This window comes from Hibiscus syriacus, unplaced genomic scaffold, assembly GCF_006381635.1.
Source record: "Hibiscus syriacus cultivar Baekdansim isolate YM2019G1 unplaced genomic scaffold, ASM638163v2 tig00116965_pilon, whole genome shotgun sequence".
In the NCBI taxonomy this organism is placed as follows: Eukaryota; Viridiplantae; Streptophyta; class Magnoliopsida; order Malvales; family Malvaceae; genus Hibiscus; species Hibiscus syriacus.
This window is the reverse complement of record NW_024063490.1, coordinates 4,081,939-4,097,678: the sequence shown is the minus strand read 5'-3', so window position 1 is coordinate 4,097,678 and position 15,740 is coordinate 4,081,939. Positions and strand designations below refer to the sequence as shown.

At 34.7% G+C, this 15,740-nt stretch overlaps 1 protein-coding gene across 1 annotated transcript; it reads left to right on the top strand.

Annotated features, from left to right (window-relative positions):
* Positions 1-3,451: 3,451 nt before the first annotated feature.
* On the top strand, positions 3,452-12,319 carry LOC120191304. Its single transcript, XM_039194277.1, has 5 exons — positions 3,452-3,841; positions 9,086-9,835; positions 9,926-9,983; positions 10,068-10,415; positions 10,830-12,319. The coding sequence occupies exons 1-5, from the start codon at positions 3,452-3,454 to the stop codon at positions 12,317-12,319; spliced, it is 3,036 nt and encodes a 1,011-aa protein (XP_039050208.1).
* The last annotated feature ends 3,421 nt before the right edge of the window (positions 12,320-15,740 follow it).

The following is a 15,740-nucleotide window of genomic DNA, read 5'->3' as shown; positions in this document are numbered from 1 at the left end:
CCTTTTTTATTTTTTTGTTTCTATTCTCTTCTCCCTCTTTTCAAGCCAATAACCCAATTTTTTTTTTGCATGCCCTTCTCGTTTTCTTCTAAAGAAAAACCAACCCCAAATAAATCTTAATCTTCCCTTTTTATACGAGTCGAATACTGCATGTTGTGCCTGAATCCAAATATCTTGTCATGGAGGGAATAGGGTATATTTCCCCTTATTATGGTGATTGATACTTTAGAACTGACTAGTTCTGTTTGTTTGCAAGTAAAAAAAATTAAAAATCTTTAATATTTTTTTTTATTTTTCTGATTGATTAATGCTTTATTGTTGCTGTGATGAGGTAACAGCGGTCAGCGGTGCAGAGGGAGCAGTTGACGGTGGCAATGGCAGGCATGGCAGGTTTTGAAAGTGACCGTAGCAACAGGTGGTTAGGTCGGCGGCAGCTAGTAGCTAGGTTTAGGTTAGGTTAGTTTGGTTTTGAGCTAGGGCTTAAGTTGGGCCTATTTCAAGTTTGGGTTAAAGGGTAAATGGGTTTTGACCGGTTGAACTTGTAATTGGGTTGATTGGAGGTCTGTAAAAAAGGATGTAAATAAAATTAATATTTAGTATTAATATATTATTATTATTATTATTATGATAATAACAAATAATATAATAAAACCTAAAATACAAACAAAAATAGGTGTCTACTTTAGTAATAGAAAAGTATGGTGGTACAGTAATAATAAGACCAATTAGATCAAGCATATACTAACAAATATTAATAACAGATTTCAATTTTATGAAAGTGTTCCTAAAGCAATCACTCTTGCAAACCATTTTCTTTCACATAGTCAGAATCACAAAACAAAACGAAAGATATGGATTGAGAGATAAGCAAAGGATAAAAGGGTGCATCGATTTACATTATCACTTGGAGGTTAAAGCTTTGTTTTGCCTCACAAAAAATCGTGTTTGTAATCTAACCCTTTTCTTCTTGGCCGAGATATATGCACCTGTATTTCATAAAAATTGACAAGTTCAAATACGTAGATGTCACCCATCTTATGCCATTATCACGAAAAAAGGCCATCTATCCTCCAAAAGAATGTATGCACGGTTCGACCTTTTGAATCTGAAAAAGAATTTACAATCCAACATTTGTCTTGCAAATTACGAAGCACTACTTGTGTTTTGCAGCAGTGAAAATATGCCTCTGAAAACTTTTATGGTATTTTTTATATCATATGATCTCGTAGATTGGTGCAGATTACAGAAAATTAGGGAATTATATTCTCAAATATCTAGATGCTAACATATTTAGGGATTTAACAGATATTGTAGTTGTTGAATTTGTGTAATTAACTGATTTTATGTGATTTTTATATTAGAATCTCTTTGTAACCTATAAATAAGTGTCATTTTATCAATACAATATCAAGAAATACAAAGAAATATGATATTCTTCTCTACACATACCACTATTCTATATGGTATCAGAGGAGATTAGCCGATCTTTTAAACTCTAGCCAAATGACTACCAAAACATTCCTCGAGATTAGTAATTTCAATTTAGTTTTCACAGCCCATGAATATATTTGTTCCTTTTCCTCTATGATTAATAAAAATGGATTGGCAAGATGGATTGTCGACTCTGGGGCATCTAATCATATGACATGAGACATTATCCTATTCTAAAACTTTACAAAGTTACTTTCTCATTCTCATGTCAAGGTAGCAGATGGGTCATTATCACCAGTTGAGGGGAGTGGTTCAATCTGGATTAACTATAAATTTTACTTTAACTTTATCCTTTATGTTTCATCACTTGCTTGCAATCTTTTTTCGTTAGTAAAATCACTTATGAAATGAAGTGTGCAACTAAATTTTTTTATGAATGATTGTAAATTTCAGGCATTGGATTCAGGGAAAGTGGTTGACAATGCGAAGTTGTATGGTGGCTTCTACATCATTCAAGGACAATTACCTCCTATAAGACAAGTCAACTCAAGTTTACCTTTTCAATTCAACATTGGTAAATCTGATTTTTCTCCTATTGTTAGCCAAATTATGTTATGGCATTTTAGGTTAGGACACCCCAATTTTTCTATCTTGCAAGATTGTTCCCTCAGTTATTCATTAAGATAAAACCTGATTCTCTTACTTGTGATGTCTACCAACTTGCAAAACATACAAAACACACTTATCTTCCTTTAACTTACAATCATCTAAATCCTTTTTAGTTATCAATAGTGACATTTGGAACCCTTCACTAATTGAGAATATTAATGGTTGCATGTGGTTTGTTTCTTTTATAGATGATCATTCAAGAGCTACTTGGACCTTTTTAATGAAAGGGAAATATGGAAAAAAAAATAAGATATTCCATAGTATGGTTGAAAATCAATTTCAATGTAAAATAAAAATTCTTCATAGTGATAATGGGAGGGAGTATTTTGCCAAAACTGCAGGGGATTATTGTAAAGAAAAAAGGGATAATCTAGATTAGTTCCCGAGTAGATACCCCACAACAGAATAGGATTGTTGAGAGAAAAAATAGACATCTGTTAGAAGACACTAGGTCCTTACTTTTTTCTATTAACCTTCTTAAATATTTATGGGGAGAGGCATTTCTTACTACCACATACTTAATCAATAGGATGCCTAACAAAACTTTAAAGTTTTAGACACCTAGAGAAATATTCCTCGAGAACTTTCCTTATTTTCAGCCCATGTCTTCTATACTCCCTTTCATAGGGTTTGGATGTACTGTTTTTGTTCACAACCATCACCAATTCATGTCTAAATTAGATCATAAGTCTATCAAATGCATATTTTTAGGATATTTTTCAATTAAAAAGGGTTACAAATGTTACTCTTCTATCACACAAAAAAATTATATATCCATGGATGTTACATTTTTAAACATACTTCTTTTTCTGCTAAGACTGAAATTCAAGGGGAGAATTTGAGTGAATTGCATCCTGTGTTTCAACCTTTATTCTCACCAAATTTGTAGCCTATTTTTCAACTTCCAATAGTACCAGAAATACCTCCACCCGAACTGTATTCGTCTCTCCCAAAACTTGTTCTTCCAAACATTCCTTCAACACCTCCATCGAGCCAAAATTATCCGAGAACATCTCAAAGTAACCAAGTCCCACTTAAGAGAAAGGAACTCAATGTTTACATGAGAATGAAAAAGCATAAGTCCATCTCAAAGGTCGTTACATAAACTGGAATATGACAAGAGCTAGACTTAAGTCCAATTGCTACTAAAAAAGAAAGTAGAGGTAATTCACCATATTTTAGTGAAATTTTTGTTCCTTTCGAGGATAATATTAACTTACCTATTGCTTAGAGGAAAGGGGTAAGGAAATGAACAAACCATCCCATACAAAGGTTTGTTATATATGAGAATTTAATGTCTTCTTTTAAAGCATCTACAACCAGATTAGACAAATTTCAAGTTCCTGAAACAATGGAGGAGGCCTTGAAGGATCCTAGATGGAGGGAGGTTGTTAAGGAAGAAATTAAAGCACTAGAAAGCAACAAGACTTGGACCCTAATAGAGTTGCCACAAGCAAAAAAAAAACTTATTGTTTGTAAGTGGGTGTTTACTATGAATTACAATTCAAATGAAATTGTTGAAAGGTTCAAGTCAAGGCTTGTTGCTAAGGGCTTTACTCAGTCTTATGGCATTGAATTCCATGATACATTTGCTCTGGTAGCCAAACTTAATACAGTTAGGGTTCTGCTCATCTTAATTGTAAATGAAGATTGGGAACTACATCAACTAGATATCAAGAAAGTATTCTTGAATGGAAATCTGGAGGAAGAAGTGTATATAAGACTATATCTAGGAATGGAAGTAAACACAATAACTTAGATGGTGTGTAAGCTAGAGCAGTCTCTTTATGGCCTGAAACAATCTCATATGGCCTAGTTTGAGAGGTTCACCAAAGTTATAGTTAAAAATGACTATAAACAGTGTTAGACATATCATACATTGTTTGTAAATGTGACTTCAAGAAAGAAGAAATACATCCTCATTGTTTATGTAGATGATATCATCATCACTGGAGATGATTATGCCAAAAGTAATAATCTGAAGAAAATGTTGGCCAATGAATTTGAAACTAAAGATCTGGGAACTTATTAGGTATGGAAGTTGAGAGATAAAAGGCTGATATTGTCATCAACCAGAGAAAATACATTTTAGATTTATTGTCTGAAATGAGAATGTTATGATGTAAACCAACAAAAACTCCAATTGAAGCCAATCTAAAGTTGAGAAGAGAAAAAATGGGAAGTACAGTAAATAAGGAGCAATACCAAAGATTGGTGGGTAAATTAATTACCTTTATCTCACCAGACATGATATTGCATTCTAGGTAAGCATAGTGAGCCAGCATATGAAAAATCCAAGAGAAAAACATTTGAAGGCCATAAATAGGATTCTAATGTATCTAAAATTGACTCATGTTCATGGTTTAATTTTAAGAAAAACATAAGAAATATCAGTGAAAATTTTCATCGAGTCAAGTTGGGATGGGGAGCTGAATGATAGAAGGTCTACCAATGATTATTTTTCTCTGGTTTGTGGCAATTTAGTCACATGGGAAGCAAGAAATAATCGGTTTTTTCCAGAAGTATTGCATAAGCTAAGTATAGGGCCCTTGCACTTGAAATTTGTGTAGGTATATGGTTGAAGAGGTTGTTGGTTGAATTAGACCTAAGTCAAGTCAATAAGTTTGAGCTACTTAGTTAAAGTCAGTCTGCAATTAGTATAGTTAAAAATCTAGATCACCATGACAGAACTAAGCATGTTAAGATTGATCAACATTTTATCTCAAAAAAGGTTAATAGTGGGATAGTAAAGCTAAACTTTGTTTTTACGAAAAATCAGCTAGCTGATATCCTCACTAAACTACTACCAATAGTGATCTTTGATGAAATCACATTCAAGCTAGGAATCTGCAATGTACACTCACCAACTTGAGGGGGCATGTAGATTGGTGAAGATTGCAAAAAATTAGGAAATTATATTCCCAAATATCTAGCTACTAATATTTAGGGATTCAAAAAATATTACTGGTTTTTTGTAATTAGTTGATTTTAAGGTAAACTACATAAATGACCACCCAACTATGGGCTTCGTCTCGAAATGGCCACCATTTTCAAATTTACGTCAATATGAACACTGAATTATTTAAATGGATTCAATATAGCCATATGTCATTAACATTTAATGGAAGTTTTTACGTGGCAGTTAACGAAATTGGTATAATTAGGGTGCAAGTCCTTGTAAAGTTACGTATTCGCGGTGCTAGCGTCCTGCTTTTTTTTTTCTTCCATTTTAGCCACTACTTGCATATGATTTGTTTTCTTGGATTTTTCTTTAATGCAATCTGATCATGATTTTGTTTTAATTTTTCTAATGCCTTAATTTGAGCATTAATTTTAAAATCTATTTAATATATTTAAATAGTAAAAAAATAATACTTGATGAGTAAAATTAAGGCATTAGACAAATTAAAAACAGAGTTAGGATCAAATTGCATTAAATGAAAATACAAGGAATCAAATAATATACAAGTAGTGACCAAAATGGAAGAAAACAAAGTAGGGTGTCAACGTCGTGAATACGTAACTTTACAATGATCTATGTCGTAATTATACTAATTTTGTTAACTGTCACGTAAACACTTCTGTTAAATGTTAATGGAAGGTGGCTATATAGAAATTATTTAAATAGTTAAGTGGTCATATTGATTAAAATTTGAAAATTATTGTCATTTTGAGACCAAGCCCATAGTTAGGTGGTCAATTATGTATTTTACTCTTTATTTTATTTGATTTTTTCTTGGGCTAGAATCTCTTCGTAACCTATAAATAGGTTTCAGTTTTATCAATAAAATATCAAGAAATGTAGAGAAATATGATCATCTTCTCTGCACATACTACTCTTCTATGGATCCAAATAGTAAGTGAAAAAAATCCCAAAAATAATATGCATCCTATATATTTCTGCAACGATAATTGACAATAATTACTAATAGTTAAAAACAATTTCCAATAATTGTAAAGAACTATTTTACTTTGTTGCCAATATTCAGCATAGAAAACTGTCATCTATTTATAAGTTGTTTATTATTTCTTGATTTGGGCTTTCCATTGTTAAGCAAAGACAACAATAAATTCATCAAATTAGTTACAGAAGAGATCATGCTTCAGTCAAATTTCTGAAGGGAAGGGAATGAAAAGTAAATTGTTCACCAAAGTATATGAACCACATAACATTGAACTTTTTTCATAATTCTTATAAAATTAAGAAAGTCAGAAGAAAAATAACTGTAGCTTCTATTTTAGAAGCCAAATCAAGTTAGAATGAAAAGTTTACCAATAAGCATAGTAAATCAATATTCTACAGCTATTCCAAGGATTGCAATAACATAATGAATATATGTTGGCCATGGTCCAATAAACACGGATAATATCCCTGGAAGCTTAGAGAAACACACAAATTTTTCTCGATGGAGATATAGGTAACACTCATCATCAAGTGATCAGTTAAAAAATTTACCTTGCCTTCAATTGCATGACCTTGATAAAGAGCAGAGTACAACACTTGTAGATCTTTTTACTACCTTACCATATTTTCCTTTTTTAAGCATCTTAGACCCTTTTGTTATCACACATTTGAACTTTTTATAATTTTAAGTGGACCTTTGAAGCATTTTTTTTTTTTGCTAAATCCTCCAGTAAATTAGAATCAGAATTTTCAATGAACACATTAGCAGCAATTATTCCATTTTGGTGGTTCAGGTCTTCTTTTCCAACCTGAAGGATATGCACATGGAATTCAAATTTACGCACAATTCAAAAATACAGATGTCTTCAACCTTTATCTCGTTACCACAAATAAAGCTCAACCATCCACCACATAAAGTACGGCTTATGTGCATTCTTGTTGTAGGCACAAAATTCAGTCTAATAACATTCTTTCAGATTCCGAAGCACAGTCTCAATCATTCATTTTGGGAAATGTTTCATCGTAAAATGATATGGAATATTCTAGGTCACAAAAAATTAAAAGACAGTTGAATACATAAGCAGGTTTCATGATGTCTAAATAAGATATCTAAAAAATACTTTAACTAGTTGATTCAAGACTACACGAGGGAAGTTATTATATCTATATGTTTTCCCCTTATAAGCAGATAAAGTTGTTTCTAACTATAGCCAAAGGTAAAAACATGATCATCAATAAGTTAAGAAACTTGGTTGAAATCTTCAGCTGTTGAAGTATTGATATTGAGACAAGTTTCTAGCACGTAGAGTGATTTAAAACCCTATATTGATACCATATAACAAGATACACAACATATAGGCTTGTGCCAACAATGTCCTAAGTAAAAGATCTGGAGCAAAAAATGAGAGGAAATAACTTACCAATGTATATGAGCCATTGACGTTGAATCTTTTCATAATTCTAACAAAAAAGGGAAACGTGAATTAAAAGATTGAGCCACCTTTTTCTCTTTAAATTCTCCTTCTATTTGAATAAAGTAACTACCAAGTAGATTCAAGTCATCTTCTTTTACAGTTCCAGGGTGATTCCATCTGTTTCAAGAGATGAGTCTCTTTATAAAGAGGGATTCATGAGATCTAAACCATCATTGAAGTTCCAACATGAAACAGAATGTCCATACATGCAAACATAATTACAAAGTCATGAAATAGGTGGTACGAAGACCAACATTAAACAAGACTCCAGTTATATTGATACCATAGTTTTTTCTTAGCAAAAAAACAAGTTTTTGTTGCTGACTGGTTGTCATTGTTATTCCTTTATAGAAGAAATTTAGATGAAAAGCAATAAAATTCATACAACACAAATACAAATACTCTAAATCCAATGATAAAACAATATTTCACACAAATCCCAAAGAATGAGAGAGGTTCATTTTCTAACCATGATTTTATCACAGGAAGTTCTTGACAACTTTTAGTTGAAAAATCAGTTCATCCCCACAGCATTCTTTATCCCTATCGGATTCAAACGAGCTCTCACTAATTTTCTTTAACAATTCTTCGCAATCTTGATCCAATGAGACGCCTCCATCGTCTCTATATTCTGTCCCACGATCCCATTAAACTCGGTACTATCTTAGCTGCATTTACAATGAAAAGCAACTGCTTTCTCACAACTGCTTTGCTCAAACACTTTGACATCAAAAACCAAGTAACCATCATACCTAAAAACCAAAAAATCACCACATCCTAGGCGCTATGATCTTCAACAAAATCAGCCATCCTTTATCAAAGAGCAAGTTGTCATTCTTTTGAGCTAATTCAACAACTCAAGTATACCCACTTGGTCCTTTTAACAAAACCGAGCGAGAAAATTTTCCCTCCAAGTTTCTCTTAAATCCTAAAGGAATACTCTGTTAAAATATCAGCATCAGACAAAGTAAACATAATTAGCTAATATAAAATGGAATTCATAACAATAGTTTCAGTAAACTCCAATTTTTGCATGGAGGATAAAGAGTGAAATACCAGGCTGATAGCACTCGAAGTAAAGGAGAAGACGTTGAGAAAATGTGGTGTCCTGGGTTTTAACATCGTTGTTGTTGCTGCATTTGATTTGCTTTTTTCACTTTTTAAAGCTTTTTACTAAGTCAAAATAAAACACTGAAAGGTTGGAATCATAAGAATAAAAACAGCAAAAAGATCAATTAAAAAAAAACAACAATAAAAAGAGCAATTTGAAGAAGAAAGCAAAATCAAAATAAAAGTCAACAATGTTGATTCATATATTAAATTCATACCCATTTTTTGAACATTCAAGGTACGAATTCAGTACTTTTTTTAATAATTTTCAACTACGATTTTAAATAAATTTAAAATATTACACGAATCAAATTACCTCAGTGATTAAAGGAATTATTTTTATTTCTAAAAGTCTCAAGTTCGAGTACCAACGACTGCAGCATGGGTGATTAAGCGTTCATTATAAAATAGTTGAGAGTTTTCCTGAGTGTCCAACAAGCAGAAGAGTGAGTAAAACCCTAAAGTATCCTCCTCTCGCCGTTTTGGTCCCTTGCAGGAAGCGTCTCCGCCGGTCACTAACGTGACCAAGGTGGTGGAAGGGGAAGATAAAACGGAAAGAAATTATAAAAGAATCCGACCAACGGAAGGTGATGGTGTTTTAGAAGAGGGGGTACCAAAAAGATCATGGAAAGATGCAGTGATAAGCCCTACCTTTCTTCCCGGAAATTTCCAATTATCGACGGAAGTTGAAGATGAGGGTTCAGACGATGAAGCAGCTCCTGAAGGGGATGACATTCCGACAATCAGGATTCCTCAAGAATTAAAAGAAAAATTGAGGAAACCATGGAGAAAGGCACTCATTATCAAGATTTTGGGTAAAACAGTGGCATATAAAATCCTAATCAGTAGGATAACAAATCTGTGGAAATTGGAAGGTGAGTTTGATTGCATTGATCTTGGATATGGGTTTTATGCAATTAAATTTCAAAATATGCTGGATAGAGCTAAGGTCCTCATGGAAGGTCCTTGGAAGATCATGGATCACTACATCACGGTGCAGAGATGGCGTCCCAATTTTGTGGCAGCGAAAGCAAGTATTCCTTCTACGGCAGTTTGGATTCACATTCCTGGGCTCCCTATCGAGTACTTCGAGGAAAGTATCTTGTGTAATCTGGGTAAGCTTGTTGGCAAACCACTTAAGATTGACTACCATACAGCTTGGTCAACAAGAGGACGATTTGCTAGAATATGCGTAGAAATTGACCTAGACTCTCCCCTGTTGTCTAAAGTTCGTATAGAAAATAGGGTATACAATATTGAATATGAGGGTTTGCACTCTATTTGCTTCAAGTGTGGTATTGTGGGTCATAGAGTTTCTGATTATTTTGTAAATTAGAAAGAAGCTCCAATGAATAGAGAGGCCAACATGGAACCACAAGTGTCAGAACATCAAGGTAGGCAGGAAGTTGAGTAACAGGAGAAAATTCAACAAGAAGTGAAAGAATTAGCTAAGGACAGATATGGTCCCTGGATGCTAGTTCAAAGGAGAACACGTGGTATTAGAAGTAATCAGAGAAATCAAAGTAGCAGAATATTTGAGCCACGACAGAATAACAGATTTGATGGGTTGAACATTATGGATGAGGATAAGATATGTAAGGGAAAGGAGGAACATAGCCGTAAACAAGAGGTAAATGAAACTTCAAATAAGTTTGAAATGTCATCAAAGGACATGAAATCTAACCGAAGCGAAGAAGGTAACAGCAGAGCAAAAGACAATATCCCGGCAGACAGCTCATACGATGGGTCCTCTAGGAAAACCAAAGGTAATTTTCAATCTCCCAAGCTCTTTGTTAAGAGAGACAACCAGGGTAGTAATAACAGGGGTAAGAATATTGGGAAAATAGTCAAAGTTTTGCTATGGAACCAATAGTAGCGGCTGGAAAAAGATTGGATAATCAGGCGAATCCATAAATAGAGGTTGAAAATGTTACTAGTAGATCAGAAAATTTGGAGGATCAGGAAATGGAAATCGAATCAATTAGACCAGAAGAAGTAGTTATTACAAATGAAAAGATGGTCGTTGAGGCTAATATAATTTATAATCCCCCCAATGAAGTTTATTTCTTGGAATTGTCGTGGAGTAGGTAACAAAAATTTCATCAGGCATTGTAGAGAGTTAATTCGGGATGAAAACCCAACCATTATTTGTCTCCTTGAAACAAAAGCTAAGAAAGGTACTGGCCCTGTGTTATAGAAAAAATTGAATTTCGACAACCACTATGAGGTCCCCTCTCAAGGTTTCCGGCGAGGTTTGATCTTACTCTGGAATTCTAACTCGCAAAAGGTTTCCATTAGGTACCAAACAGATCAGGTTATCCATTGTGAAATTCAAGAGAACGATAAAATATGGTTGCTCTCCACTGTTTATATCCAACCTCATTCAACCAAAAAGGACGAAGCATGGGATAATATCTACGATTATTCTACAAGCGTTGATCTGCCTTGGATGATTATGGGTGATTTTAATGATTTTGCTTCACTTGATGAACGTGTTGGCAGCAGCTTCGATTGCATGGACCGTATCATCAAGTTTCACGAACTCTGGAATAGGTGCAATCTAATGGATGCTGGTTATGTTGGTAGTAAGTTTACATGGACTAGACACTCCCAGGGAAGAGTCACTCTTCAGGAAAGGCTCGACAGGTTACTGCACAATATTGAGTTGGTTAATTGTTTTCCTAATTTAAGAGTGGTTACCTTAACTAGAATGTATTCTGACCATAACCCGATTCTGGTTAACACGGATTTGGAACTGCCAGTCGATAAAGAGAAACGACCATTTAGATTAGAAGCAGCTTGGATGATGCATGATGATTTTAACAGGATTTTTAGTTCAGCATGGGATAAAAAGAAAAATTCTCTTGTGGATGCGGTGGAAGAGACTAAGAGAACTCTTATAGAATGGAAGGAGAGTACTTTTGGGAACATATTCAAACGTAAGAAAATTTTGATGAAACAACTTCAAGGCATCCAGAGATCCACAAATTATTTTCATTCGAATTACCTTCAGGAATTGGAGAAGACCCTGAAAGGTGACTATCAACAAGTGTTGGAGCAGGAGGAAATCTTTTGGCTTCAGAAATCAAGACTGGACTGGATTGTGAAAGGCGAAAGGAACACAAAGTTCTTTCATCTAACTACGATGATAAGGCGCAAATTTAATAAAATAGTTGGCCTGTACATTGAGAATGTTTGGGTTACGGGAAAACAAGACCTTTGTCAACATGTTTACAATTATTACAAGGAGTTGTTTGCTGGGAAAGAATACATACAATTGTCTAGAGATTACGATAGCTTCATACCAAGATTGATGGAAGAAGAAAAAATCGAGCTAACGAAGCAAGTCACTATGGAGGAAGTGAAAGAAACTTTGTTTTCCATGAAAGGTCTTAAAGCCCCGGGTTCGGACGGCATTCAACCAATCTTTTATAAACAAAATTGGGAGACTGTTAGAAATACTCTTCTTGATTTTGTGAATAAGACCTTGGAATCGAGGAAAATGGAGGGGAAAATATTAAGAACGTTCCTGGTGCTTATACCGAAAATTACTGTAGCAGATAATATCACTCAATTTCGGCCAATCAGCTTACTGAACACATCATACAAAATCTTCTCCAAAATCATTGCCCGTCGGTTGTGTCCTATGCTGCAAAGGTTGATAGGTCCTTATCAGAACAGTTTCCTTAAAGGTAGAAGTACCTCGGATAATATTTTGATCGTCCAGTAAGCAGTTCATTCGATGATGAAACTCAAAGGAAGGAAGGGTGCAGTGATTGCTAAAATAGACCTTCAGAACGCCTTTGATAATGTTAGCTGGGAATTTCTTAAGAAAACCCTCCAAGACTTTAATTTTCCTGAGAGTTTGGTTGAGACTATAATGTTTTGCATTACTTCCTGTACAATTGAACCGTTGTGGAATGGGGAAATCACCGAGAGTTTGAATCCAAAGCAAGGTCTACGTCAAGGCGATCCGCTATCACCGTACTTGTTCATATTAGTTATGGAAAGACTTTCCCACATTATCATGGAGAAAGAAGAAAGGGGTACATGGAAACCGTTTAAGAGTTCGAGGGGTGGAATTAAATTAAGCCATTTATTCTTTGCGGACAATCTCTTACTGTTTACAGAAGCAGATTCAAATCAAATGCAAAATATGAGAAGTTGCCTAAATGAATTTAGCCGTGCAGCTGGAGTTGAGGTAAATCTTCTGAAATCAAAATTATTTATCTCCCCAAATATTAACTCTAACATAGCTCATTACTTAAGTAATTTGTGTGGCATCCCTCTTACGGATAACTTGGGAACTTACTTGGGAGTTCCTATCATCCACAAAAGGGTTAATTCAGGAACCTATGGTCCTCTCATTGAGAAAATCATTAAAAGACTGGCAGGCTGGAAAGAAAGAGTTCTATCCATGGCGGGTAGAAGAACACTTATTCAATCCGTCTCCAGTGCTGTGCCATTACACACGATGCAGACATCCGTGCTTCCTATTTCGGTCTGTAAAAAGCTGGATAGCCTAAATTGTAACTTTTTGTGGGGAGGAGACACAGTGTATGCTCATAATCATCTGGTTAGCTGGGATAAAGTTTGTCGATCAAAAAAGATGGGAGGATTAGGAATTCGTAAAGCAAGATTAATGAACATCGCTCTTATGACAAAGAACAGTTGGAAACTCCTCACTAGACAAGAAAATCTCTGGTGTAAAGTGTTTACCGGGAAGTATCTTAAAAATAAGGAATTCTTGGAGGTAGACTCTAGTGGAAACAACTCTTCCACTTGGAGGGGCTTGCTACGAACTCGGAACTTAATTAAACAAGGGAGAAAATGGCAGATAAAATCAGGTATTCAAGCAAAATTCTGGCAGGACTGGTGGTTAGGAAAAGAACCACAGAAAAATTCATATCCTTTAATGGACAATCCAAGCAGAAATGAAGAGGTGGCCAGATATATTGATGAAGATAGAACTTGGAATATCCGAGAAATCCAGTATCAAATCTCTGAAGAAACAAGGAGGGAAATCCAAAGAGTTTCGATTCCAGTCCTAATCGATCCGCATGAACGAGATGAAATTACTTGGGGCTTCTCCAAGGATGGGCAATTTACGGTGAGTTCAGCTTAACACTCAATTTCTAATATGGAGATGGGTGGTCAACATGGGGAAAATCTTGAGTGGGTATGGAAAACTAAAACCACCGAACGAATCAGGTTCTTTATTTGGTTTTCATACCTAGACAAACTTAACACAAATGAGGTTAGGTGCAGGAAGAACATGACACAGTATGCGAACTGCAAAAGTTGTCGAAATGTAACAGAATCAATCGATCATATTTTCCGAAGGTGTAACATTGCTAAATTTGTTTGGGAAGAATTAAATGCTACGGAACAGGACAGCCGATTCACTTTGATGGATTTCAAGAATTGGCTGAAATCAAACTGTCTTTCTAAGAAAGTCGGGCTCGATGGATTAAAATGGGGACCTTTGTTCATGGCTACTATTTGGGGACTGTGGAAGAGCAGGAATGAAATGATCTTTAAATAAACATCAATGGATCCCTCTCAAGTGATTACCTATGCCAAACGACTTGCAATGGATGTAGATAAAGCCCTGTTAAACTCACATAGCAAAATGTTTAATGATCCTTGTTGGGTTAAATGGAAAAAACCTCCTGAAGGGGGTTGGATTCTAAATACTGATGGTGTGTATAAAATGAATTCTGGCCTGGCGGTTGCAGGTGGTCTGATCCGAGATAGCAATGGGGACTGGAAAGCGAGATTCATGCTTAGACTAGGGAGGGTTAATAGCTCGCTCGCTGAAATTTAGGGGGCTCAGCAGGGTCTCTTGTTAGCGAAAAGTCTAGGGCTTAGAAACCTAATCCTAGAGATGGATGCAAAATGGATTGTGGACCTCTTTAATGGAGACAAAATGGTTGACGCCTCTGAAAATGATTTGGTAAATGATTGTTTAGACATCCTTAAGAAAGGATGGGTGGTTGAAGTTCGGCACATCTGGCGTGAAGGAAACAAATTCGTCGATAAACTTGCGAATCTCGCACTTCTACAAGGAGATGATTCCGCTATTCTAAAGTTGCCTCCACCTGAAATTCAGGCGTTGTTGGGAGCAGATAAGAACGAGGAGCACCAGCTGAGACACTAGTTTACTGCTTTGTTCAAGTGTACAAAAAAAAATAATACTTTATAATCACCTTAGCTCAATCAAAAAATAAACTTAACAATTAAAATATAAAGATTTTATTATAAAAACTTATATTAAAAATTAAAATTTTACAAAATTATAAAGAAAAGGTAACGTATTGTATATATTTTTATAAATATATAGAAAATATGTTTGGCAAAATGGTTGAGAAAATATTATTGGAAAAAATAATTTTCAAAATAATATACCTAGTATTATTTCTCATGTTAGAGCGATTGCTATAGTAAAAGTAGAAGACGCATGGTGTTCTATGCATTTTCGAGGAAGACTGCAAGACTGTAATACGTCTTTGGTGAAGTCTCTAAATTTTCAATACGTCTTCACTTCAGCTCTCGCATCTTCGACTTCTTCATCCCATGCATACAGATGCAGTCATAAAATTCATTAATGTATTATTAGTAAACCAACATATCAATAATTCATGTATCATTTGTGAACAATAATCAAGGTGGATGCAACAGTAATTAGTGGTGAGAGGGGTAGAGGATTTAGAATATATATGAGAGGCAGGGCCGGCTCTGGGCCGGGACAGAAGGGGCGTCCGCTCAGGGTCCATAAAAGTTTTATAATTTTTATACTATATATTTTTTAAGCATAGGGCCCATAAAAGTTTTATAATTTTTATACTATATATTTTTTAAGCATAGACACATCAACATCGCCATTTGGGCCGGGGCAGAATGGTTGCTATTATTTGTTTATTTTAATAAAAAAATTAATATCAATTTTATACTATATATTTTTTATAATTTTCTAAAATTAGGGGTATATTTCTTTTATTTCGCCCACGACCAAAAGTTACCCAGGGCCGACCCTGATGAGAGGAAGTTGGCATGGATCATTCATTGGGAGGAGAAGAATAAAATAAGGATTGAGTCAAAAGAAAAGAAGAAATTAGTTTAAAGAAAAATGGGAAGGTAATTTTTTTTAT